General features: G+C 41.5%; 2 protein-coding genes across 4 annotated transcripts; both read right to left on the bottom strand.

Moving 5' to 3' along the window:
- Positions 1-208: 208 nt before the first annotated feature.
- LOC129583196 (fasciclin-2-like) lies at positions 209-18,551 on the bottom strand. 3 transcript variants are annotated; one of them, XM_055474883.1, is made up of 13 exons: positions 18,195-18,549; positions 5,450-5,630; positions 4,877-5,160; positions 4,626-4,763; positions 4,006-4,130; positions 3,210-3,905; positions 2,538-3,068; positions 1,889-2,054; positions 1,755-1,784; positions 1,509-1,616; positions 1,313-1,430; positions 952-1,115; positions 643-784 (listed from the first exon to the last, which is right to left on the bottom strand). In XM_055474883.1, the coding sequence occupies exons 1-12, from the start codon at positions 18,259-18,261 to the stop codon at positions 995-997; spliced, it is 2,565 nt and encodes an 854-aa protein (XP_055330858.1). In that variant the 5' UTR covers positions 18,262-18,549; the 3' UTR covers positions 643-784; positions 952-994. The 3 variants fall into 3 exon arrangements, with proteins under 3 accessions (XP_055330856.1, XP_055330857.1, XP_055330858.1); XM_055474881.1 differs by lacking the exon at positions 952-1,115 and having other exon boundaries at positions 209-784; positions 18,195-18,551; XM_055474882.1 differs by lacking the exons at positions 952-1,115; positions 1,755-1,784 and having other exon boundaries at positions 209-784; positions 18,195-18,550.
- A 596-nt stretch (positions 18,552-19,147) lies between these two features.
- On the bottom strand, positions 19,148-20,940 carry LOC129583389 (uncharacterized). The gene is made up of 3 exons (XM_055475168.1): positions 20,688-20,940; positions 19,778-20,180; positions 19,148-19,574 (listed from the first exon to the last, which is right to left on the bottom strand). The coding sequence occupies exons 1-3, from the start codon at positions 20,755-20,757 to the stop codon at positions 19,454-19,456; spliced, it is 594 nt and encodes a 197-aa protein (XP_055331143.1). The 5' UTR covers positions 20,758-20,940; the 3' UTR covers positions 19,148-19,453.
- Positions 20,941-21,171: the final 231 nt, after the last annotated feature.

The raw sequence follows: 21,171 nt of genomic DNA, 5'->3' as shown, positions 1-21,171 counted from the left end.
AATTTACTTTTTGCTTTGTAACGATCAAAAAGCCGCTTCTGCAGATGGTATGCATCCACAGCATGCTACAGCGTTAGTTCTAAAACACCGAAAGCACATTTCTTGACAATATATCAAAGCGATCCGACAATCCATGTTACTTGTACTAATTTTGGGTTTTCGGAGTAAAAGTACTATCTTACAGATCACGTCGCAACCGGCGCATATATCCATCATGCTGAAGAGATTCTTTTTAAACCGTACATAATACATTGCTTATAGAAGTACTCATGTTCAAAACCGAAATGTAAAAAACAACATACAACAATACCGTTCAGGGCCGTAGACAGAGACCGGCACAAACATAACCAAAGAAATATCACACTAAATCATTTTCCGAGAAAAACGTCTCTCTAGAGGCAATGTTTAAACTAAATAACATGTTGACCACTGAGATGCGCACAGGAACGGGGCATTTGCGGGGGCAACAAAAGGCAATCAAAAGTAATAACGTGGAGATTTATAAAGGAGACAATCGACACTGATTAAAAAAACAGAAGAGCAAAACAACTATACATCGGTTTCCAACTGGACCAGGCTGCCCATGGACAAGGACCGTGTGGCACCCACTTGATACCTGCCCTGCTCATCGCCCTCGCAGAATCCCGAATCCGCGATACGTTCGTACAGATTCGTGTCGTCGCTTTGTGTTCGGTTGGCCGTGTTAGATCCATTCTGCTTATTACTATCGTGATATGCCAAATTGCTGAATATGAGATACGAAGATGCTTTATCCACTTGATCACTACAAAACAGCAAATTAATTTTAATATATTGCAAATGAATTACTGATCCCTAATTCGTAAGATAAGATAACGGTTGGTATTAGTAACAGGGTGTCACGTGCACGGAAAGGAAACAAAATCCCAAAGAATTTATGAGGAGGGAGAGGAGGGCGTTAGTTTTCCTTACATGTTGAGAAAACTACAGAAAATATTAGCCAGTCACTCAGGAACTACTGTGGCGAGGGTTTATCTTCCGGTTCTTTCTCTTCCTTAAAGGTCGTCGTGGTTCTGACGTATGTGGCTGTTTGTTTTGGTGTGGTCAGAGGTTCTCTTTCTTCTCGTGTTATTTCGCTATAAAAAGGTTTTTAACACAATCCATTCGTGTTCAAATGTGTTTGCGAAGCGCGGAGACATTTTTCGCAAGCGATGCACCACCCACACAAGCACAATCAACAGGACACCAATACGCCCAACACGAAGCCCAATGCAGCACGGTTTATTAGAAAGCATTGTCAAGCAACAAACATGCCCGATTGATCGCAACTTACGTCTCTGTATGGCGAATATTTTCTACATCATGATTTTTGAGTTTCTCTGATTTTCCACAAAGACGAGTGGCCAGCCAGTGAGTCAAACCGGCATGTCTCGTACAAAAGCAGGTTAAATCTGCAAAATACAAACAAATAATAATCAGAATTTCTGTTATGGCTAAAAATTGTGAACTTGGGTGTTATGATTGTTTACCAATAATTAAGGCGAGTAATAATCCTGCCGCAACGGCAATTCCAATTATAACCGGTGTCGACAACTGTACATCACCTTCCACCGGGTCAATTTTGTGAAATCCTTGAGCTGCAACGTACAATGATAACTTCAAAAAATGTACAAGCGAATCTATACAAAACTGAAAAACAGCACAAGCTACGCAACAAGCGGGACTGTGAAATAAATTAAAGGGGAACACATCGGACATCGGAATAATCGACTTACCGGAGCTCAAAGCGTGCGATGAAAAGCGACCTATAAGCCAAGCGCGGGGGAACAAGCAAAGCAATGCGTCAAACAACAAATGCAGCAGGCAACGGGGAAAGCAACACACATTCCAACAATTCTTCGGTGCTTACCATGTCCAGTTGTGAAAAAAAGTTCAAGAGGGGCACTGAATCCCCGCTCGTTACGCGCTACAATTTCCACTTGGTACGTGGTCCCTCCTTCCAAACCGGTCAGCACGTAGGAACTGGCAGGTGCACGGGTTGTTACAACACGGGAAGCTTCTCTACCTTCAGATGCCTAAAAAAGGTTTCAAAAATTATTTCAACAGTGAAATAAAGTGATAAAAGACCTACAAATGGCACCAAAGTTCCAGCAGCATAAAAGCATTGGATAGAGACTCCTTTAGAGTACGCATATCGAGAATTGACACAATAGAAAATAAATGCCAGAAGTGGGTAGAACGTTTTTACAGTGTGCTACTCTACGGTTACCAAAAGAGTTGTGATATTTTCTGTGATGTAAAATATTTAAACCGCACAACCCAGCGATGAAGTACCTCAGTACGGAAATCGAAATTCATTGGCCAAACTTGAATGGATTTTTCTCTCGATACTTATATTGCATTAATACTTATATCTATATGCCCATGCGCAATTGTTCCAGTAACTACAAGGTATTTTTATACATCTATTAATCTATTTTTCTACAAAAATTGTTTATAAAAGGTTCATTTGGTTCTATTATTCACACTTCACTTCCTTGTTTTTCTGCAATCATTACCTTCCAGTACGTGATCTTGTACTCAACAATCTTCGCTCCGTTATCGTTCGGTTCCTGCCATTGCAGACGGTACCGGGTAGCTTCACCCGAGGTGTCATTTCCATTGGGAAGGAAAGTCGGCGGTCGAGGCGGTCCGATTTCCGGCATACTAACTTCCTTATCGAAAGCGGCTCCCACGCCGACTCTGTTCTTGGGATAGAAACGGAATCGGTAGCTGCGACCCGGCTCCAAACCCTCAACAGTGTAGGGCACACCGATGGGCCAGCTACGCGCTGGCGCTTGCTGGAAGTTTTCTTCGGTTGCCACTTTTATATAAAACACATCATATCCTTCTAATATTAAGTTTTCGTCGTCATTGGGACTGATAATCTCGAATCGCACAGTGGTGGCTGTCAGTTCCTCCACCCGCACGGAAGCGATGGGTTTAGGCACCGTGGCCTGGAGAAGTCGGACAACGTGGGTCGATTCGCCCAGTTCATTACTGGCGATACAGAGATATTCTCCAAAAATGTCATAAGACACAGCGGATACCTAAACAAAAAATAATCAAATAAAAAGGCTCTAACTGCAATCCCACCAATTTTTTTATATGTAGCCTGTTACTAGAAAATTTTCAATTTACCAACATTTTTCAAGATATTTTGCATGCGATGCGCTTCCAAGAATATTTACCAGTAGACTGCTAGAAGGTCCACGGTTTTCGATTTTATAACCATCCTGCTCCATTTGTTCTGTGATATCTTTCGTAGGTAGATGATGAGGTGAATTGATAATCCTCTGCTGCCACCGAATCGTCGCATTGGGAATACTCTCGGCAATACACGTGATATTCACCGCTTCCAGGTTGCCCATCCACGTTTTGGCCACGTGCATTGGCGTGTTAGCAAAGGACGGCGCAAACTGCACCGTAATGTGCGAGGCCTTCGTCTCCACACCGGCTTCATTGGATGCTTCACACGTGTACAGTCCATCATCACTCCGCTGCAGATCGTTGATCGTTAACCGCAACTCCCGCTCATTTTCCACCAACACGTAACGCGGATCGGTGTCGGCCGTAATGGGCAGTTCCGTGCCTTCGCGGATGTAGCGAAGGGTGGGAGCGGGATCTCCGCGCACGGTACACTCGATGGTCGCTGATTTGTTCTCATGCATGGTGGTGTTAGTCACCACGTCGAAACGGGGCTTCTCCGCAACAAACAGCTCAGCGGTTTCTTCCTTGCGACCGGCGGCATTCTCGGCCATACACTTGTACTGACCCTGGTCCACTTTCTTCAGATCGTTGATATTCATGGTCCCAGTTACAGGATCTACGGTGTGACGGCGTGTTTTCTGTTCGTCGTGCTCCAGCTTGGTCACATCTTCGCCATTCTAGATAATAAATTTTCGTATTTATGAAAAATAGCTGCACTTGGAAAAGTTACTAAACAATAAGCTCTCAAAATGTTCAACTCAATTTGACTATACTTACAGGAACGAAAATCCATTTGATTTCTGGCATCGGAATGCCGGTAGCTTCACATTCCATACTGGCACTGCGACCTTCCAAACCGCGGGCTGGTTTCGGTAAGCCGTCAGCTTTAAATTCGGGTGCACCTACGAGAAAGCATCCTTATAAATATCGAAAAGATAGGTATTAAAATCATTACCATTCTAAAACTACAAGCGCTATACAGAACTTGTTACGCCCTATTAACCTGGACAGAGAAATTCGCAATATTCGCAAACAGCAAAGACAGCCGTTGGGCGGAAAACTGTTTGTTCCCAGTATCAAAATTTTATTCTAATAATTGTAATCTATTTTCGCCATTACTCCATAACTAAATATCCATACAATACATACTTACACAAATATGTTTATAAGGTAAGCACTAGTAGTAGTAGTACTCGAACGGAAAGATGTCGGTTGTTTTTTTGAAATTTAAATTTTGGATCGTTTCAGTAATATTTACAATTTCCCAAAAATGCAAGCTGTGTTCTGCAAACGGTTCTTGATTACACACTAAAAACATTATTCAGAATTATTACTTATCTATTCAATAATTAACCATCTGGATATGACCGTAAACTGATGAAGAATACGTATCTTACTGTGAACTTCCACATTGATCTGTCTTTCGATGCTCCGGCCCATCTCCGGCACAGCGGCAGTGCAAGTATATTCACCATTATCCTCCACCCCGATATCCTCGATGACCAATCCATCCGTTTCCACACGATATCGCCCACCTGCTCATCAGCATTACCGCATAAACATCGCATCCCCGAGGAATACACCGTTAATCGACGCCATTACCATATTACTAACGGCATCACGACACGCCTGTTTACCGCTGTCTTACCGGATGTTACAATGGCCTGATTGTGCCACCACTCGACGATGGGTGCCGGATTGCCGCTGACCAGACAACGAACTTTACCAGCAGTGTTCAAAAGGGGATGCTGCAGCGTCGGGGCATCCTCGAATTTGATATCCTCATAGAATACCACATACACTCCTGTTTCCAGACGGTCGTGACCGTAGAAATCTGCCACACACTTGTACAGGCCGGAATCGTCCTTTTGGCCTTTGAAGAATTTCAGACTACGCCCGAAAGTTCCACCAAATGCGTTCTTTGTGTACTTTCTACGATGAATAAATAAATATTTTAACGAATACCATTTACAAGATTTCTTTTCTATATGCCGCTGCACATTTTCCGACATTGTGAAATTAATAAAACATTTTATTTTATTCACAAATAAAATAAACAGCGACAATAGCAGATATTTCGCAAAAATTCAGCATTTAATTTTCTTTAACCGCCAATTTATTTTTTTTAAAAGCCAGTTTTTCTTTAACCGCCGGGCAAACAGCTTCACAATTTATATCGTTGATGACCAGAACCAATTTATATTGAGCGATTACAGCATACCTGTTATTAAGTCCTTTATCGCCGATTTCATTGCCTTCTGGATCCAGCCAGCGGACGTTGGCCACGGCGCCTTTGGCGGTCTGCGGTTGGACAGTACATTCTATAAAGGGATCGCTGTCGATGGCTGTAGTGAGATTTCCGGTTGCGGGCTGGAGGACTAATTTCGGGTCATTTTGAGCAGCTGCAAAACAAAAAACTTTAAAACGTCTGACGGAAATCCAAGCAAAATTCTGAGATTCCGGTAAGATGTACCCATTACACAGCTTATCCAGGTGGAAAGAAAACTGGGAAGCATGATAAGAATTAGGAGAAAATAATCCATAATTCCTAATGACAACCCTTCGTCAGACTACCACTTATTTGAAAACACATTATCCTGCTCTAACTACCAGGTAGTCATATTTAAACTGAACTAAATTCATCACTGGACATATGCTAGCCGTCGTCCACCAACTGGGACGAGGGTGGAGAAGTGATTCTTCAGGACCGGGGCAGCACACACGACCCCCTCCGTTCCGCCACATCCCCGTTCAGTGAACTAGTCAAGCACACGTAAACATCTAACAATTAACCCAACACGCGTTAACTCTTAACCGACAGCGCTTAAACTACAGATGTTCCTATGAAATATATTACTTTTCCTGACAGCATGCTGGATGAACCGGTATTGTATACAGCAGGGTGTGGGCATAACGCTGAAGATGAGTGGAAATCTTTGTGCCCGATATTGCTAATCGACTGGGATGAATAATCAGACTATATGGCAGTCAAGTTTTATAACAGAACAATTCTTGTTCTGCTTCACTACGGTTATCAGTCACCTTCTGTCGCTGTTTTCTGGAACGAAAACCGAGACCAAGAACGCAGTGAATGTTCCAGTCGTTCGCGCAGTATTTCAATGCTTTAAAATTATTCAACAACAATTTTGTTTGATTTTGTCCATGTCTTCGAGCACTGCTGCACAAAAAAGTACACCAAGCAAATATCTATTGCAAAGCTAAGTATTCATGTTAAATCAATTGTACGTATACAGTTCTCGTAAATCGTGAGTTATATTTTTCTGATGGTGAAAACACCCGAAATTTCAACTACAGCTCATGGAAAGCTTCGAAGCAATGTATTCTCGTTTCTCGATAGAATGACTGAAAAGTACAATGACAGCGATGCAAGCTCATTAATACTTTGATGAAGCTAGACACGTGCCGGGACTTTGCATTTGATACATTGGAGCAATTAGAATGCCGTCGTCGGCTGCAGTTGACCAGTGGACTACGGTAATTAGCCTTGTACAAATATTCCAGCCCGATTAGATGGGGATCACAAAGTACTTGAGGTCGAGTCAACATGCAACGAAAATGGAAATATTTTCCCCCTTCCCAATCCCCCACACACACTCTCAGATCCCGTAGAGGTACAGTAAAGCACTCTACTGTCCAGTGCATGCCGCAGTGTAACCTGATCGGCTAAATCAGGCTAAAAGCTACAAGCTTCCAATTACCAACACTTTCCGGGATCGAATGCTAGCGGGATAAAACCGGATTGTACCGCACTGGTCACACATCTACACTGCCGACTACACTGACCAACGCCCTAAACGTGGCGGCACAAGAAAAAGGAAATTGGATGGCATCATCCATAATTCCGGTCCAGAAACCAATACTTGCCGCATGACAAAACCTGAGGTTTCCCCATGGTCAGCCGGCGAGAACCACTTGAACTTCGATACGGGTTAAGTAAATTTTAAAAACCTACCGTATAAATCCATCATCGCGGTCTTAACTCGATCTTTATCAATAATATATTTAAGAGTCCTCATCCGCAACTTATCGCATTCCCTTGAAATCCTTCTCTATGAAGTATTGACTAGACCAATGCTCCACTTTAATCAGTAGCTCCTATGCTGAACGCTGTTGCGCCCTAAAGGATCGATAGGGACGTTTTCTTTCGAATTTAATAAAACTAATTTTTGATTTCAATACACATAAATTTTAATTTTCGCACCGTATTTTTACAAAGATGTAACACGAAAACATGGTTGTGAAATTTCGGTCCCGCTTTTTAACCGGTAAGCACATTCTGGTAACATTATCGAATAAGCAATGACGGGACAGGTCATCGCAAATAAGGAAAAAATTAGGGATCGTTTCTAGGTATAGTGCTTTGTATGTGGCCAAGGCTCTGCACAAGCAATTATTCACCAGCTCATTAACCCAAATCCGTGCCGCAGACCCCTAAGCGGCTTAGGAAGGGATTTGATTTATTTACACAGACAGGACAGTTTTATTGCAAACATATAATCACGTTGTATATTAATCATGCATAGCGAAGCCAATATTGTTGTAAAAGGACCATGCAGTGTCCGGTAGAAAACAATCAATAACCATGCTCACCCCGCTCACCCATTAAGAATCACACGTGCACACAGGTTAACCCACTATCATATTAGCTTCCGGCAGGTAAAAGCACGACCGCACCACGATACATCATTTGTATTTGAATTTCAAAAGAAAAACTACGAGTGTAATTACGTGGTGCTGATCCGGTAGGAAAAATTATACTGATTGAGACCCTTTTCTCCACTTGGCTTGTTCGCTTTCAATACCACCGTCGTTATACACATTACACATATATCTTGTCAAAATAAGAGCGTTAGGGCTATTTGATTATAATGGTAGAAAAATATGCCCAACAAGTTTTACTGTTGGTTTTACCAGTCAAGCGTTAAAAGCGCAGACACTAGAAAAGAATACCATCCAAAGACAGGCACAGATATTCTAACCTGCTTACTAAATCTCATCGAGCAAACGAGCGCACCCGTGTTGTTATGGCACATTATCAATAAGAATGTCGTCAATTTTGCAAGATATTTTACCGAAATGAACGGAAAGAAGTTTAGAGGTAAAAGCAGGCAGTGATGACGGTCCGTCCAGAATAACCGAACATCTGATATTTTACGTTCTTAATTTATATGAAAATAATCTGCAAATATCATTCACGGTATCCCTGTGTAATATCGCCACCAAATTTAAATTGTGTATATCAATATTTTAGCAAGGGACAGGGATAACTTACAGATATACCTGCTTTCAGAAGTTTTGATTTCATAAAACTATAAGGTCGCCAAGAAGTATGAAAGAAAATTATTAACAATGCCATACATATTAATCGTAAACGAAGCCGGCAGATTTACGAGCCAACAAAGAATTGTGATGTTAAGGTTATGTTGGCCAACAAACGATTATCGACGGATGCAGGGTGCACCCACAAAATCCCCAACGGTCGCATAGGGTCGGCATTTAATCCCCCGTCGGATTTTCTCTTCTCTGTGCAGGAAATCCCCCGGTTTTAATACTTTTAATGCAACTCACGCACGCCAAGGACGTGCGCTTCATCTAACCGGCGCTGCCGCCGCAGGGAGAGAATGCCCGATGTATTTAAAAGCATGCTGAATTCCACCTAGTTTAACTGATTTTCCATTAACAATTACAGGTCACTAGTTCTACCTTTTAATACATCTGCTACCGCGCTTCATTAAGCCCCAGCCAATTCAACACAAATCTTCGTAATCATCCTGTAAACCATATTCTGCACCCGGGCGTGTGACCACACCACTCCAGGCGACGCTGCTTGAACACCCACTCACGGAAGGATTACTGGCCGTTTCCCTCGCATCGCTTTGTTATTACATAAACAAAAGCGCTATTTTCTCATAGACTCGTGAATATTTTGTAAATCCTTGAGGAGAAAACAAACTCACTACGCGCATATGTACTTCTGCGGTGCTGTTTTTCCGCACTGTAAATTACGTATATGCGAGCGCATAACCACCTGCTCGAATTTATCAATTGATCTGCACACAAACAAAGTGCTGACACAGTATGGAAAATATATAGGTCAAAATAGTAACAAGTAATGCTCATAAACTGATTTCCGATCCTAAACACTGCGCCATGTGACAATGCAGCCGCCAAGACAAATGAGACAAAATTTACATCCGTTTCCCTCACGGGAATTAGCCAGTGAAAATCTGGTCAAGCGTTCCACCCATCAGAATAAAGTGGCTGTGACACATTACAAACATGGCGCGTTTTTCCTCTTTTAAACAATCGTTAATAGGTGCGGATACCCCGTCGTTATATTGCTCCGGCAAAATCTGCTGGACAGCTGATACTTTCCATCACTTACGCGCGCAGGGGGCCACCATAACGCCCTCCCATACGCCCGTGAACGAAAATTGATTTCACACACCTTTAACAAATTCTGAAAGATTGTGGTGTTTGAGTGTTAAAACTGGAATAGGAAAAAATTATGATTTTGGGTAACCAGGAACGACCATCTGGGTTACTTAAGTATGCAAATACATGCTACAGTATTTGCCTTTCGAGCTACCCATTCATCCTTCTTGACCAAGTGAACAACAAGCGATACAAATTAAAAATTCATTACCGATCCCTCGCTTTGTACTGCGCATCGATTGGCGCACACTTAAACCCGGCTGGACACGAGAGTTAAACGGGATGTTGCCCCGTAGCACACAGTAGCGCCAAAGCGGGAAAAAATCACCCGCGTCCATTCCCTTGAGACCATACGGGTTGCGCCGCGCACAAACCCTTCCGAATACAAAAGAGTCCATAATTAAGCCGCATGTGCGAGCGACCAGCGCAGTATTCTCTAATGAAACCTAATTAATCAACGCTGATTATAGCGAGCCCATTGGAAACAACCCCCGCCCATATTGCCGGAATATTACAATAAAATGATTTAATCACCACGTCCTATTCAGAAAAGTCGGCCGGCATCACAGAACTTGCCGTTCGGCGTGACGTTTTATTTTACGCTTATTGGAATCATTAAAAACCCGTCTGGGGAATTGGCGGATGGTCAATAATTTGAAGAAATAAAACTGACCAGTTCGCATCCACACTAGCTGCATGTTGTCTGGTCAAACATACTCAATTGGCCGATGGTGCATATTTGGCTTGCTGAGAAAAGCACTTCATTCTGACGGATCTCGCTGGTCGGTCACACAGCTTGGTTCCCAGTTCTCAAGTGTCAAGGAACACCCCGAATAGTAGCCACTTTAAATTTTAATCAAATGCAATACTAAACTTCTTACCATCACCTACAATTGATTCCCATGCTGTATAAGCGCCAACATCGATTAAGTGCTTGTTTGTCGGACTACAAATTTATACTGTCCCCGGTCCCGTATATGCGGTTCTGTATTACATGCTTGTTGGGCAACAGTGCATTTTCCTAATTATACAGTATCCACAAAGTTAACACTTTCAAGTTGCTCTCACATCAAAATTAAAAGCAATATTATCTATCGCATCATAAGCTGTAAACATATTCAACACGCAGAGAAGCCTAAAGCACTATACACCGTGGCTAAAGTATGACCGCACGTTCTTTTGCTAATCGGACGGCCTACAGATGCTGCCTAATAGAATTCAATCCAACTGTAAAGCGTAAAAACAAAGAAAAACAACAACGACTATTTTGATTAAGCGGTTTGAAGAGGTGCATTAATTATAACTCCGACTTCTGGTGGCGAGTCCAACGATTTTCGCGTGACGGGAGCCACTGCCCTGTCAATCCGCAACTATGATCCTGTGTATTGATGCACAATATTCAATTCTTGTGTCTGAAAGATGTTATTAACTGACAAGAAAAGCAGTATGTAAAGATTGCATTGATTTGTGTTATAGAGAGAAAAATGATGGCCTCCAGGATAGCCTGGTCAGTCGGCGCATTGCGCCGTGGCAGCAAGTCTAATCAATTGTCCATGGAAAATGGACCTAATGGGTTAGTCGAAGAGATTATAGTCTACAATATTTCGTTACAGTAGACAACGGCCAACAACTCCAATGACTGATTATTAACGGCCCTATCCTACTTATCAAACGCCGGACTGTCGAGCACCGATCGGAAACTGGACAAGCCGGAGCATTCTTCATCAAAATTCATCATGGGATGATCTGACAATGTAAGCATATAATTTCCATGTCACAATTCCGGCTACGCTAGCAAATTGTGCCATGTTTGTTATAAAATCCTCGTAACGCTACAGTGTAAGCGCATACAGGAAACTGTTATCGCAGCCATAGAATTAATGAAACTTAGAATTATAACTCTATAAATCTGACGTGATGAATTATTTGTTTTTCTAGTGTCCTTACGTGCCAGAGTATATATTGCTCCGTGATTTTCAAACTGCCAGCTCACCAGAACACAACCAGCGGCTCAAGCACAATCGAAATGTCGCTCGATCTAACAGTGAGACTGTGTAATACGTCAAACTATGACAAACTGAAAGTGTACTATGTACGTAAACCCGGAAGTTATATATGTATTTTTTATGTTTGCTTATGCAAATATAAACTTTTCAATCATGCACAGTGTGTAGGCTACCATTACAAACTAAAATCTCGTAGGACCTGTAGACTGTAAAGTGGTTTTACAGATGAAAAAAAGTTAGATAAACCCTACAGTCCTAACAATGCAAAAATTCTAAACGTTTATTAGCGAAGTGTTTTTGGCAGAGAACGGATAAAAAAATTGTGGTGCAAACTTTCATTCATACAGATCAATGCAAATGCCACTTTCGACATCTTTCGCAGATGAAAAAACACTTGAGAAGTACTGTGTAGAGTTGGTCTATGTGAGTGAACAATGCTCTGCTATGCCGATTAAAGAAAGATTTGGCGAGCGGATAAAAGGTATGCGAAGCATTGCAAATTTACGAATACGAACACATTCGACCACGAGCGTACTTAACAGCCACCTGCATTATAACCCATCGATAAGGGAACTGGATCGGTGGAATTCAACCTTTTCGATAGAGTCAGAAGGACGCTGGCCACTTGAAACCAGCCAACTGACAGCAATGTGCAAACAAACAAATATTGCCCTTTATAGATAATACTTCGCCTAGGCTCAATATTTCCAACATGATAAATTTTCGACACCACTACGATTCCTTTACGTAGGTACAAGTTGCAAAACTGGCATCTGTGTAGGTGATGCAACAAGGTACTGTTTCGTGCAAAACGGACAGGTCACTTCCGGTGCTAAGACAACTGAAATCTGATGATCTACACAAAAACTCCTTTATTTATTCTTAGCTGCACCTAGCTGCAGAGCCCCGCGTTTTGAAGTCGTGCTTAACTTCAAAATTTTATTTTGTTATACGCTTCGTTTTACAACATCACAATGCTACATTAGGTTTGGACAAAATGTAGCCAATTCCATTAGCAATAAAAATGCGTTACAAATGCACTGTAGCAGTCTGCCCAGCAACCCCGGCCTTCTCCCCACACAGCAATATGATCTATCCCTCACGAAATATGGGTCAACGTAGCCGGTGAGTAATGCACGGCACATAAAGCCGGGAATGGAGCAACCGGTATCGACTATAGTCACTATAATATAATGTATAATAGCAAACCGGTAGGTAGGCAAGCGAGATATTTATGCTGCGCCACTAAATCTCGTGTCAATTTGTACAAACAGAACAATCGCGACATTCGTTCAGTTTCCCGGCTCGGAAGTCCCATTTTCGGTTTGCAAGTCCAACTGATCAACTGGCGCAACTGTGTATTATTACTTTCAGCTCCATTCGGTTGATATTTCCGACCCCACATCTCAAACCCACCGACACTGGTCGAGTTGCATTACCGGAAAAGCGGTATCGTTCGTCTTCTACCTGATTTGCGCGGCGAAAAGCACAACAAGCTAGCTTTCAGCTCACTGTATAATTTTAGCTGAATGCTTCGGAACCTACGATTTTTAAACACTGTTCCAAAATTAATTAGGATAATTTTAATTTGTTAACAAATTCTCGAAGTTCTTAAAAAGAAATATGTGAACAGGCGCGATAACATAATTCAGCACGTGTCCGTGAGAGTGATTTTCCTGCAATACAGGGCGTTTCACGTTCCCAGGTAGACAATACATAACATATAACGTAATGGACAGAATCACTATTAGACTACCAAATCACAACAATGAGTTCTGCGAATAATTTGAAATGCATTTGTATACATAATGCACCGCTTTTCTTAACGTCCAGTAACCAATAATTTAAAATGGTAATATCCAGTTCCAAGAGCGCATCGAGGAACTGATACTTTCGAATTTCGATTAACTGCAGAATTTTGATTCAAACAAAAGATAATGCAGCATTATACTGCAAATTATTTGTTGTTATTTCGACCGGCATTCGCCAAGGGAACGCACCATGTAGTCCAGCGCTGCTATGGTGCTGCTAAATTTCCGCACCATCGTGGTCAATCTCATAAAGGCGATATAAGGAAAGAATTTCCTTATATTCACGAAATGCTGACAATCACTGAGAAACCGGACATTTTAAAAGCGCTAAAAAGATAATATTTGTCAAGTTAAGCAAATGGACGTTTATGTGAATCTGGTGGGCATTGAATAGAAATGTCAAACTTCTGCGCAACTATCCATCATTATTATTTGACCGAGACCTAAAATATCACGAAATTTTTAAATCTGTTCTGATGATGAATTTCATGTATAAGCAGTAAATAAGTAAATCAAGTCCAACACAATAAGCTCACCTTCCTCAGATACCTTCTGGATGTTGGAATGACTGATTTTATTATTATTACAGCAGGAAGAGGATAATTTCAATTTGTGTCGTCGAAGATACGTGAACTACTGCATTTATAAAATACAACAGTAAGACTAGAACTATGCCTTTGAAAAATATGGAATTGCTCGTTGCATCGGTATCACAGCTTTACTATTTAGCGTTATTTAATACTGCTACAGCGCAACACAAACCGATACGACGTAACTCACTGAAATAACTACAAAAAGCAAAGTTAACAAAACTCTCCCATCCCCGGGGCTGGTCAGCTGCCAAGTGAAGCGTAAACCGGCAATGAAATTAGCAATGCTTTTCTTTCCGCTTTTCACTAATCATTTAAAATTTAGGCGGCAAATCAAGTGAAAGAGATTTGTCTTTTCATGCCAAAGTATCGACATGATCATTCACAGCGCTTACAAGTGACGAGAAAATGCGATTTTGAAATAATCCGCATAACCATGGTCCCACTACAAAAAGCAGCTTGAAATCCAGTGGACAAGCGGCATTTGTCCTAGAAACATAATTCAAAAGCCGGGATATTGGTAACTTATTGAATTTTCGCCGTTTCCTGTGCACTGGAGTGCCAATCGGCCTGCCGTTACAAAACATCAAAATTTCGCAAAGGACATGCATCTACTAACATGTTATGTTACTACTACAATTCACAGAGATACATGTACTTACCAGAATGGCAAAATCTACCCTATGCGAAAACAGTTTTAAATACACTACTGTATATGTATTTTTTTATGTCTAAAAAAACTTTTTAGAATGCATCGTCGAAGCTAAGAAAACTAACAATGAATGTAAATTGTAATACTGATTGTGAATCATGTGTTGATTACGAACGACACTTGCTTGTACGCTAAAGCGGAAAAAAATTGGCGCTATATTCACTGGACTGCAGCTTCAGCTCAAGGATACAGTTGAATGACTGTATAGAAAAACCAATACCGGCCATGTAACAATTTGTCCATGAAATTCCGTACCTGGCGGACGGGTAACACTACATCTTTTTATATATCGAATCGAATACCTTTGCAGTAAAGGAAAAACGATCTTAGGTGGCGATACGCAGCCCGCGGCGGGATACACTATGCTACCAATGTAATTGATATTAAATTTGTCATATAAACCACCCACTTGTTTTTCATTATAAAATTGATCATGACATTCTTTCGATTAAGCTACCTTATCCAAGCAATGTTGCTATTGAACAAATATATTATCCACGTATTAACAGAACAAAACCAACCGGGTTTGCAATGGGCTTCACGATTAGCGCCAACGTAAAATATTCCACGATTAACCGGTTGGTTAGTGGTTCCCAATTATTTTTTTGCACTACGGGCTGTGAAGCAACTGCATAGCACGAAAAATATCGATTAAACTGATCGGACATCGTTTTTTACGCAATATTACCCAAATACACAAACAGTGTGTATTGCATATCAATAAAAGTTAAAAGAAAACGCCTGTTAGCATAGAATCAACACACAATGGAAACGGACACTGTTCAACAAATCGAAAATGTTATCAGCCGGACAAAGACACCGCACAGCAAACGAACCTAAACCGCAGAGATATAACGGGTCTGGTCATATCAAAAGAAATGATTATTACGGAGACGCTCAAGACATACATCAATAAAAAATTGAACATGACATTTTTTTATGACAACCACTTGTACTCTTCAAACTGTTTTACTGGTCTGTTATGTATTATTGCTGGAACTTCCGACAGAGAAAGCCGCACCAGCCTCACATCACCAATCATAATTTGGGAACAAGTCGTCCCCATCACTTTATAGAGGATTGTTTCAGAAGCCATATTCAAAGTGCACCGATGCTCCAGCGAATGTCAAAAAACCGTTGGACGTCTACTTAACATTATCCGAATAATTTTATATTTACTGAATTCAGTAAATATAAATAACATCATACGGGGATGATTAAACTTCAACCATATGGATAGAAGAAAAAGGCTCTAAATTTAATATAAAAAACAAGAAAAAAATAAAATTTTCAGCATGCGAAAAAATTTAAAGTCATGTCGCTGAGCGAAGGAACGATAAATACTTAACCATTTTATTAACGCCACATCTCAAGATTCAAGCCGCGGATTAGGAAAACCGTCAGCAATGAGAGCCGGCATGGCCAATCAGTGGAAACTGGATCTCCATCAACCGCTCATTTACTAAACAGTTTCCATTCAAGGGCAGTGAACACATTCATCTTATATGCATATACACAACCATTATCTCCAGCAGGTAATACCACGCATTCTGGGTGAGATGCAAAAACTAGGCCACCAGCCGTAAAGAGCAAACAACAATTTAATTACCATCCAAACTAATGCGGAAAAATCATCTCCCGCCGAACCAGTTTCCTTAATCACCACGTATTCCCTATCGATTACACTGCCAGGGGATAAGCAAGAACGGAAAGCGTGACAGATGTTCATTAATAAAAAAGAATTCATGAATTACGGAAAATAGCCGGCATCGATCGCCGCTATTTGTGTCAGGTTTTTTTGCTGTGTTGTTCTGCATAGTTCACGTGCGCTTCCTTTATAAGGAAGCCTTGCCAGAGACGCGTTTTACAATAAAAGGCGAATTCCACTGCTTTGCGCTTGACGAGTGATTTCCTTATCCTTTGGTTTCGGATTTCGGTGATTTCACCTAGATATGCTCTCATAAATCTTTACAATGCGATAAGCATGACAGAACACAATAATCACATACAGGCTTCTGCGCTTCAACCTTGCATACAGATGTGCCATGTGCACATGCCATCAACACAAGTGCATTTTTCAACTCACCCTTCAATCAGATGTAAAATCGACTTTTTTCCATACTGATCATTTTTATGACAATTTTTTGTTCTTCTTCTGTCGTAAACAAAATTGATCGCCTTCATGTGCAAATGACGGACTGTCATATAACTGTCAACAGCCATTTCTCTGTCAGCAAAAACGCAAATTGGCTGATAAAACTATATAAATAATAATTTCATGACTCAACATTTGCCCGTTATCGAAAATCAACAAGCGTCTGAAATAACTAATTCATAGAACAAGGACAGCTATTGAGCCTAATCTATGGTGCAAAATCCAAGCAACAGAATGCTGCACTTGAGAAAGAGAATGCAAATTTGTTTATGGCTAATAAACCCATAAAGATACATATCGCCCCAAGTTGCAGCCAACTGGTCATCTTCAACAGATAAACCGGTACTGGCTCGTAAACCGGCGTTATACCGGCGCCAGTTTGATCATTTTAAATTTTTAAAAGGCGATTGCTTTTTTTGCAATCATATTCTCGATTGACCCAGCGGTATTTGCAATTTTAGCAACATCAACTATGCATTTTACATGAAAATAAAGTAGTTGCTAAATAAAATGTATGAGTTCCAACAAGCTTCCTGATGCTAGCTTTAGTAACTGGATGATTAATTAGAATACGTGCGGGGAACTAGTATTAATTACCCTGGAAAAGCACAACAATATTAGACGCCATCAAGTGGTCAACCCTCAGATGTAGGTCACAGCCATGATCCCAACAAGTAAAAGTCTCTGACCTCCTCAGAGGAGGACAATACAACGGCGAGTACTTGCCGTCTGGCCGGCCAGCACAGGAACTCGATAATGGCCGACGGAAACACTACCATCATAAACTCTTAGCTAAAACTCGCGAAACAAAACACCCATTTCCTCCTGTTTACCCTTAATCAGTACTGCCCTCCTTGATTGCATTATAAATCAACCATTTGTCACCCGACTGTCCCTTTGGTTCGCCGGTGTATAATACCGTGCGAAAATAAGTGCTCCAACCCAGCACATTAAATCAGCCCATAAACCTTTCCTTATCGCTTTTTATCAATGCACAGACAAATATGAACAGTTCGCATTCCGCTATGGCCCAGGCAGCGAAATGAGGAATTTGATAATTTTCTGAATTTGCCAGCCGTTGGAAGTGGCAACTATATGACCACCTGTTATTTGTTAGGCACAGAGAAGTGGCACAGGCCACAGTGTATGCGGGACAGCGGAATTACTCTAATGTTCTGTGTGCTAATCCATTCTTTGAAAAGGATGTTTAAGCCATTTATTCAGATTTGCGCTTACCTGTCCTGTAGGATAAGGCCAGAAATACACCTAAGCAGGTGATCAGTTGTCTGGAGTGAGCAAGCATTTTGCCCCTAAACCGTCACAGGCCACAGGCGAGTCGACCACCGACGGAAGAAATGGAACGGCGCGGACAGTGTAGTTTCTCTACTCGGCTGGTCAAACCACTTCCAGATTTTAGCGGTGAAAAAAGCAGTAACTAAACCACAAAAAGTATCCAAATCAAGCGGTCTGGAACTCGCCAAGCAACGCTGAAGCTAAGAAAAATCTACCTTGGCAAAATGTGGAGCTACCTTTGAGCTGTACTGACTGATAGCCCGTTGAAAATCATCGGAAAATGTAAACGGATGGATAAACATGCCTGAATCAGAATCACAGATACATGCAACCTGTTACGGGCCTGCAGCCGGCCCAACCGCCAATCAAACCGTTTCGAGTGCGCTCCTTATCTCTCCGCGCTTTGCTTAAGTCCGCCCACACAGTCTATTTTACATTTCGCCGCTTTAGAGTCAGAGGGAAGCCGGCAACCTTGTAACATATGAGTCACAGCTCATAACTGCGGAAGCGTCACTACATTGCACAGGCATATTATAAAACGGCAACCCAACATACATAGTGAACGTACCAGTCACAGCAGCAAAACTGACCTGTGCACGTACAGCGTAGTGAGCGCCCACGCATCGGTTGAGCAGTTTTCAAGGCGCAGCGGTGACCACCATGACGTCAGAACGGTTTCCACCGGAAGTGGTTTGGAAAATTTTTGAACGTGTTGCGATATGCACTAAATTCTGTTTTTAAGGATTGATACTGGTAATTATTTCAGTAAGTATTTCCTCAGATGTTCGCCCCCAACGACAACTTTTCTTAGTCGCAGAATAAATTTTTTACTTTACCAGTACTTACACTATTAATATTAATTTTCAGGATTGCAGATGTTTTACCATTGCCAGATATGCATCTCATAATTCGCAGCGCATGATCTGAATTCTTTAATACTAAGAACGATTACCACAAATATTTATGTAGGTTCAACAGTACTACTGCGCTGCTGTTCTTTTACAAAAAAATGAGACAACTTAACCAACAACAGCAATAGAAGTATATAATTCTGTTCTGAACTAATATTATAACGTTGGATCGTGTACAGAAGTGACAACGAACTGCCATTAAAATCCAACAATTCTTCTCAAAAAACCTCATGGTGCGGAGGCTGCAGGATGTCCGGTAAGGCAGTAACGCACAAACATATGCTCACAGCGCTAGCCCTTCCCGTAACGGGGTGGGATCAAAGCGGACCCAAAGTAGGATAGCGGGTAATAATTGTAGTGGTTGATGTATTGTCCAGTTCCTCGGAAAGACTGATAAAGCCCAAGAGGGAAACTGTAAAAATAAACGGAAGAAGATGACAATTTTTGTGCTTATTACTTTACAGCAGCTCGCTCGAACGTGCCGACCCGCTACTTATACTGACATTAATACGAGTATAGTACGTATATCCATCGTAAAATTCGGATTTCAGCCCGCGATTGATTAATCTTCACGGAGCAGGTGAATATTTAAAGGTTCAGATTTTTTCACCGTACCCCCAGGGTCCGTTGAATTTGGATCCAAAGAACGGTATATCTGGCATATCCGGAACGTAGGGATAAGGTGAGCTGACCAGATAACCCACCATGGACGTCGTCGTTGTCGGTCTTGGGGTCGTGGTGATTCGCGGTCCACCTTGTCTGATCCTGGTTGCTCCCGATGCTCCTCCTGCGGAGGTGACAGTGGTTTCCTCTTCCTCAGTTTCTTCTTCCGGAGATTCTGTGGTCGAAGCGTCCGGATTGAAGGGGTCGACCATCGGAGCCTGGGTCAGCTGGAACTGGTCAGATTCCAGCCAAGAGCCGCCCTGTGGATCCGTGTCAATGTAGGGCGTCAAGGTCGTTCGAGCCGCAATGAAATCTCCAAGAATCTGCCGTTTGTCCCGGAAATGATGTCGACGAGCTAGGCGCGGTCAATACCAAAATTGTAATTGCTGTTCTTTATTAGACGTTGGTGCATTAATTTATGTTTAAAAGACGCGCGACAATGGCTGGCCGCTGACGCACCGTCGGATGTGCTGTGTGCGTTTTTTTTGCCAATGTCTATACAAGAGTTCAGTACTCTCACTTACCATTAATAACAGTATTGACACAGCAAAGAAAATTATGAATTCGTACTTTTCATTGAGTAAACAAATTCGAAGATACGGAAAGATGGAAAAGTAATGGTATGGTAAATTTTCCCCCGTACGTAGGTCGTTTCGCACTTTGATACGTTGCATAAGTAAATTTCGTAACTACAGATATGCATAGTGTAAGTGTTACTGCAAAATTTTTTGTGGTTCGCATTTGACTGATAATAAATAAAATCATCAGTAAATGTCTAATATTGCCGGGACGGTGATATAAATGATAATCTGCTAATAACATTATAATCTTACCAATATCATGCCATGAAAATGCAACTTACCTTTTCCGCTTTCCACGTAATTCATCAACGAACACATCGAAAATATTTGAACAACGAAAATTGATTTCATGATTCTTACGTTTTGAACCGATTGCCTATGTAGTCCTGTAGCAGTTGAGTCTAGGGATTTCAGTAGTAAAATACAGAAAGGAACATCAAGCGCTAACTTTGATCGCTCTTGCCGAAAATCACAAATTAACAACTACTTGCATAAGACATCCTACCCTGAACGCTTAGCTCGCAAACATGCCAATTTTGGGTCATTACATTACAGTGTTAATAAGACCAAAATACAGATGATATAGGTTTCACGAAAACCTCAGGCTACTTGCTCACTGTAATATCTGACCAAGTGCTTCAACGGAAAATTATTGGCGAGCGATGCTTTGTACCGGTACCCTTAATGAACCTAATGAGCATTTAATTACTTACGATGTTAGAACTTATGGATAGAAGTGTTGAAAGGAGACTCGTTATTGCGCTA

Source organism: Paramacrobiotus metropolitanus, unplaced genomic scaffold (assembly GCF_019649055.1).
Source record: "Paramacrobiotus metropolitanus isolate TYO unplaced genomic scaffold, Prichtersi_v1.0 Parri_scaffold0000010, whole genome shotgun sequence".
NCBI classification, from domain to species: domain Eukaryota; kingdom Metazoa; phylum Tardigrada; class Eutardigrada; order Parachela; family Macrobiotidae; genus Paramacrobiotus; species Paramacrobiotus metropolitanus.
The sequence above is the reverse complement of the archived record's forward strand: the minus strand, read 5'-3'. Positions and strand labels throughout refer to the sequence as shown.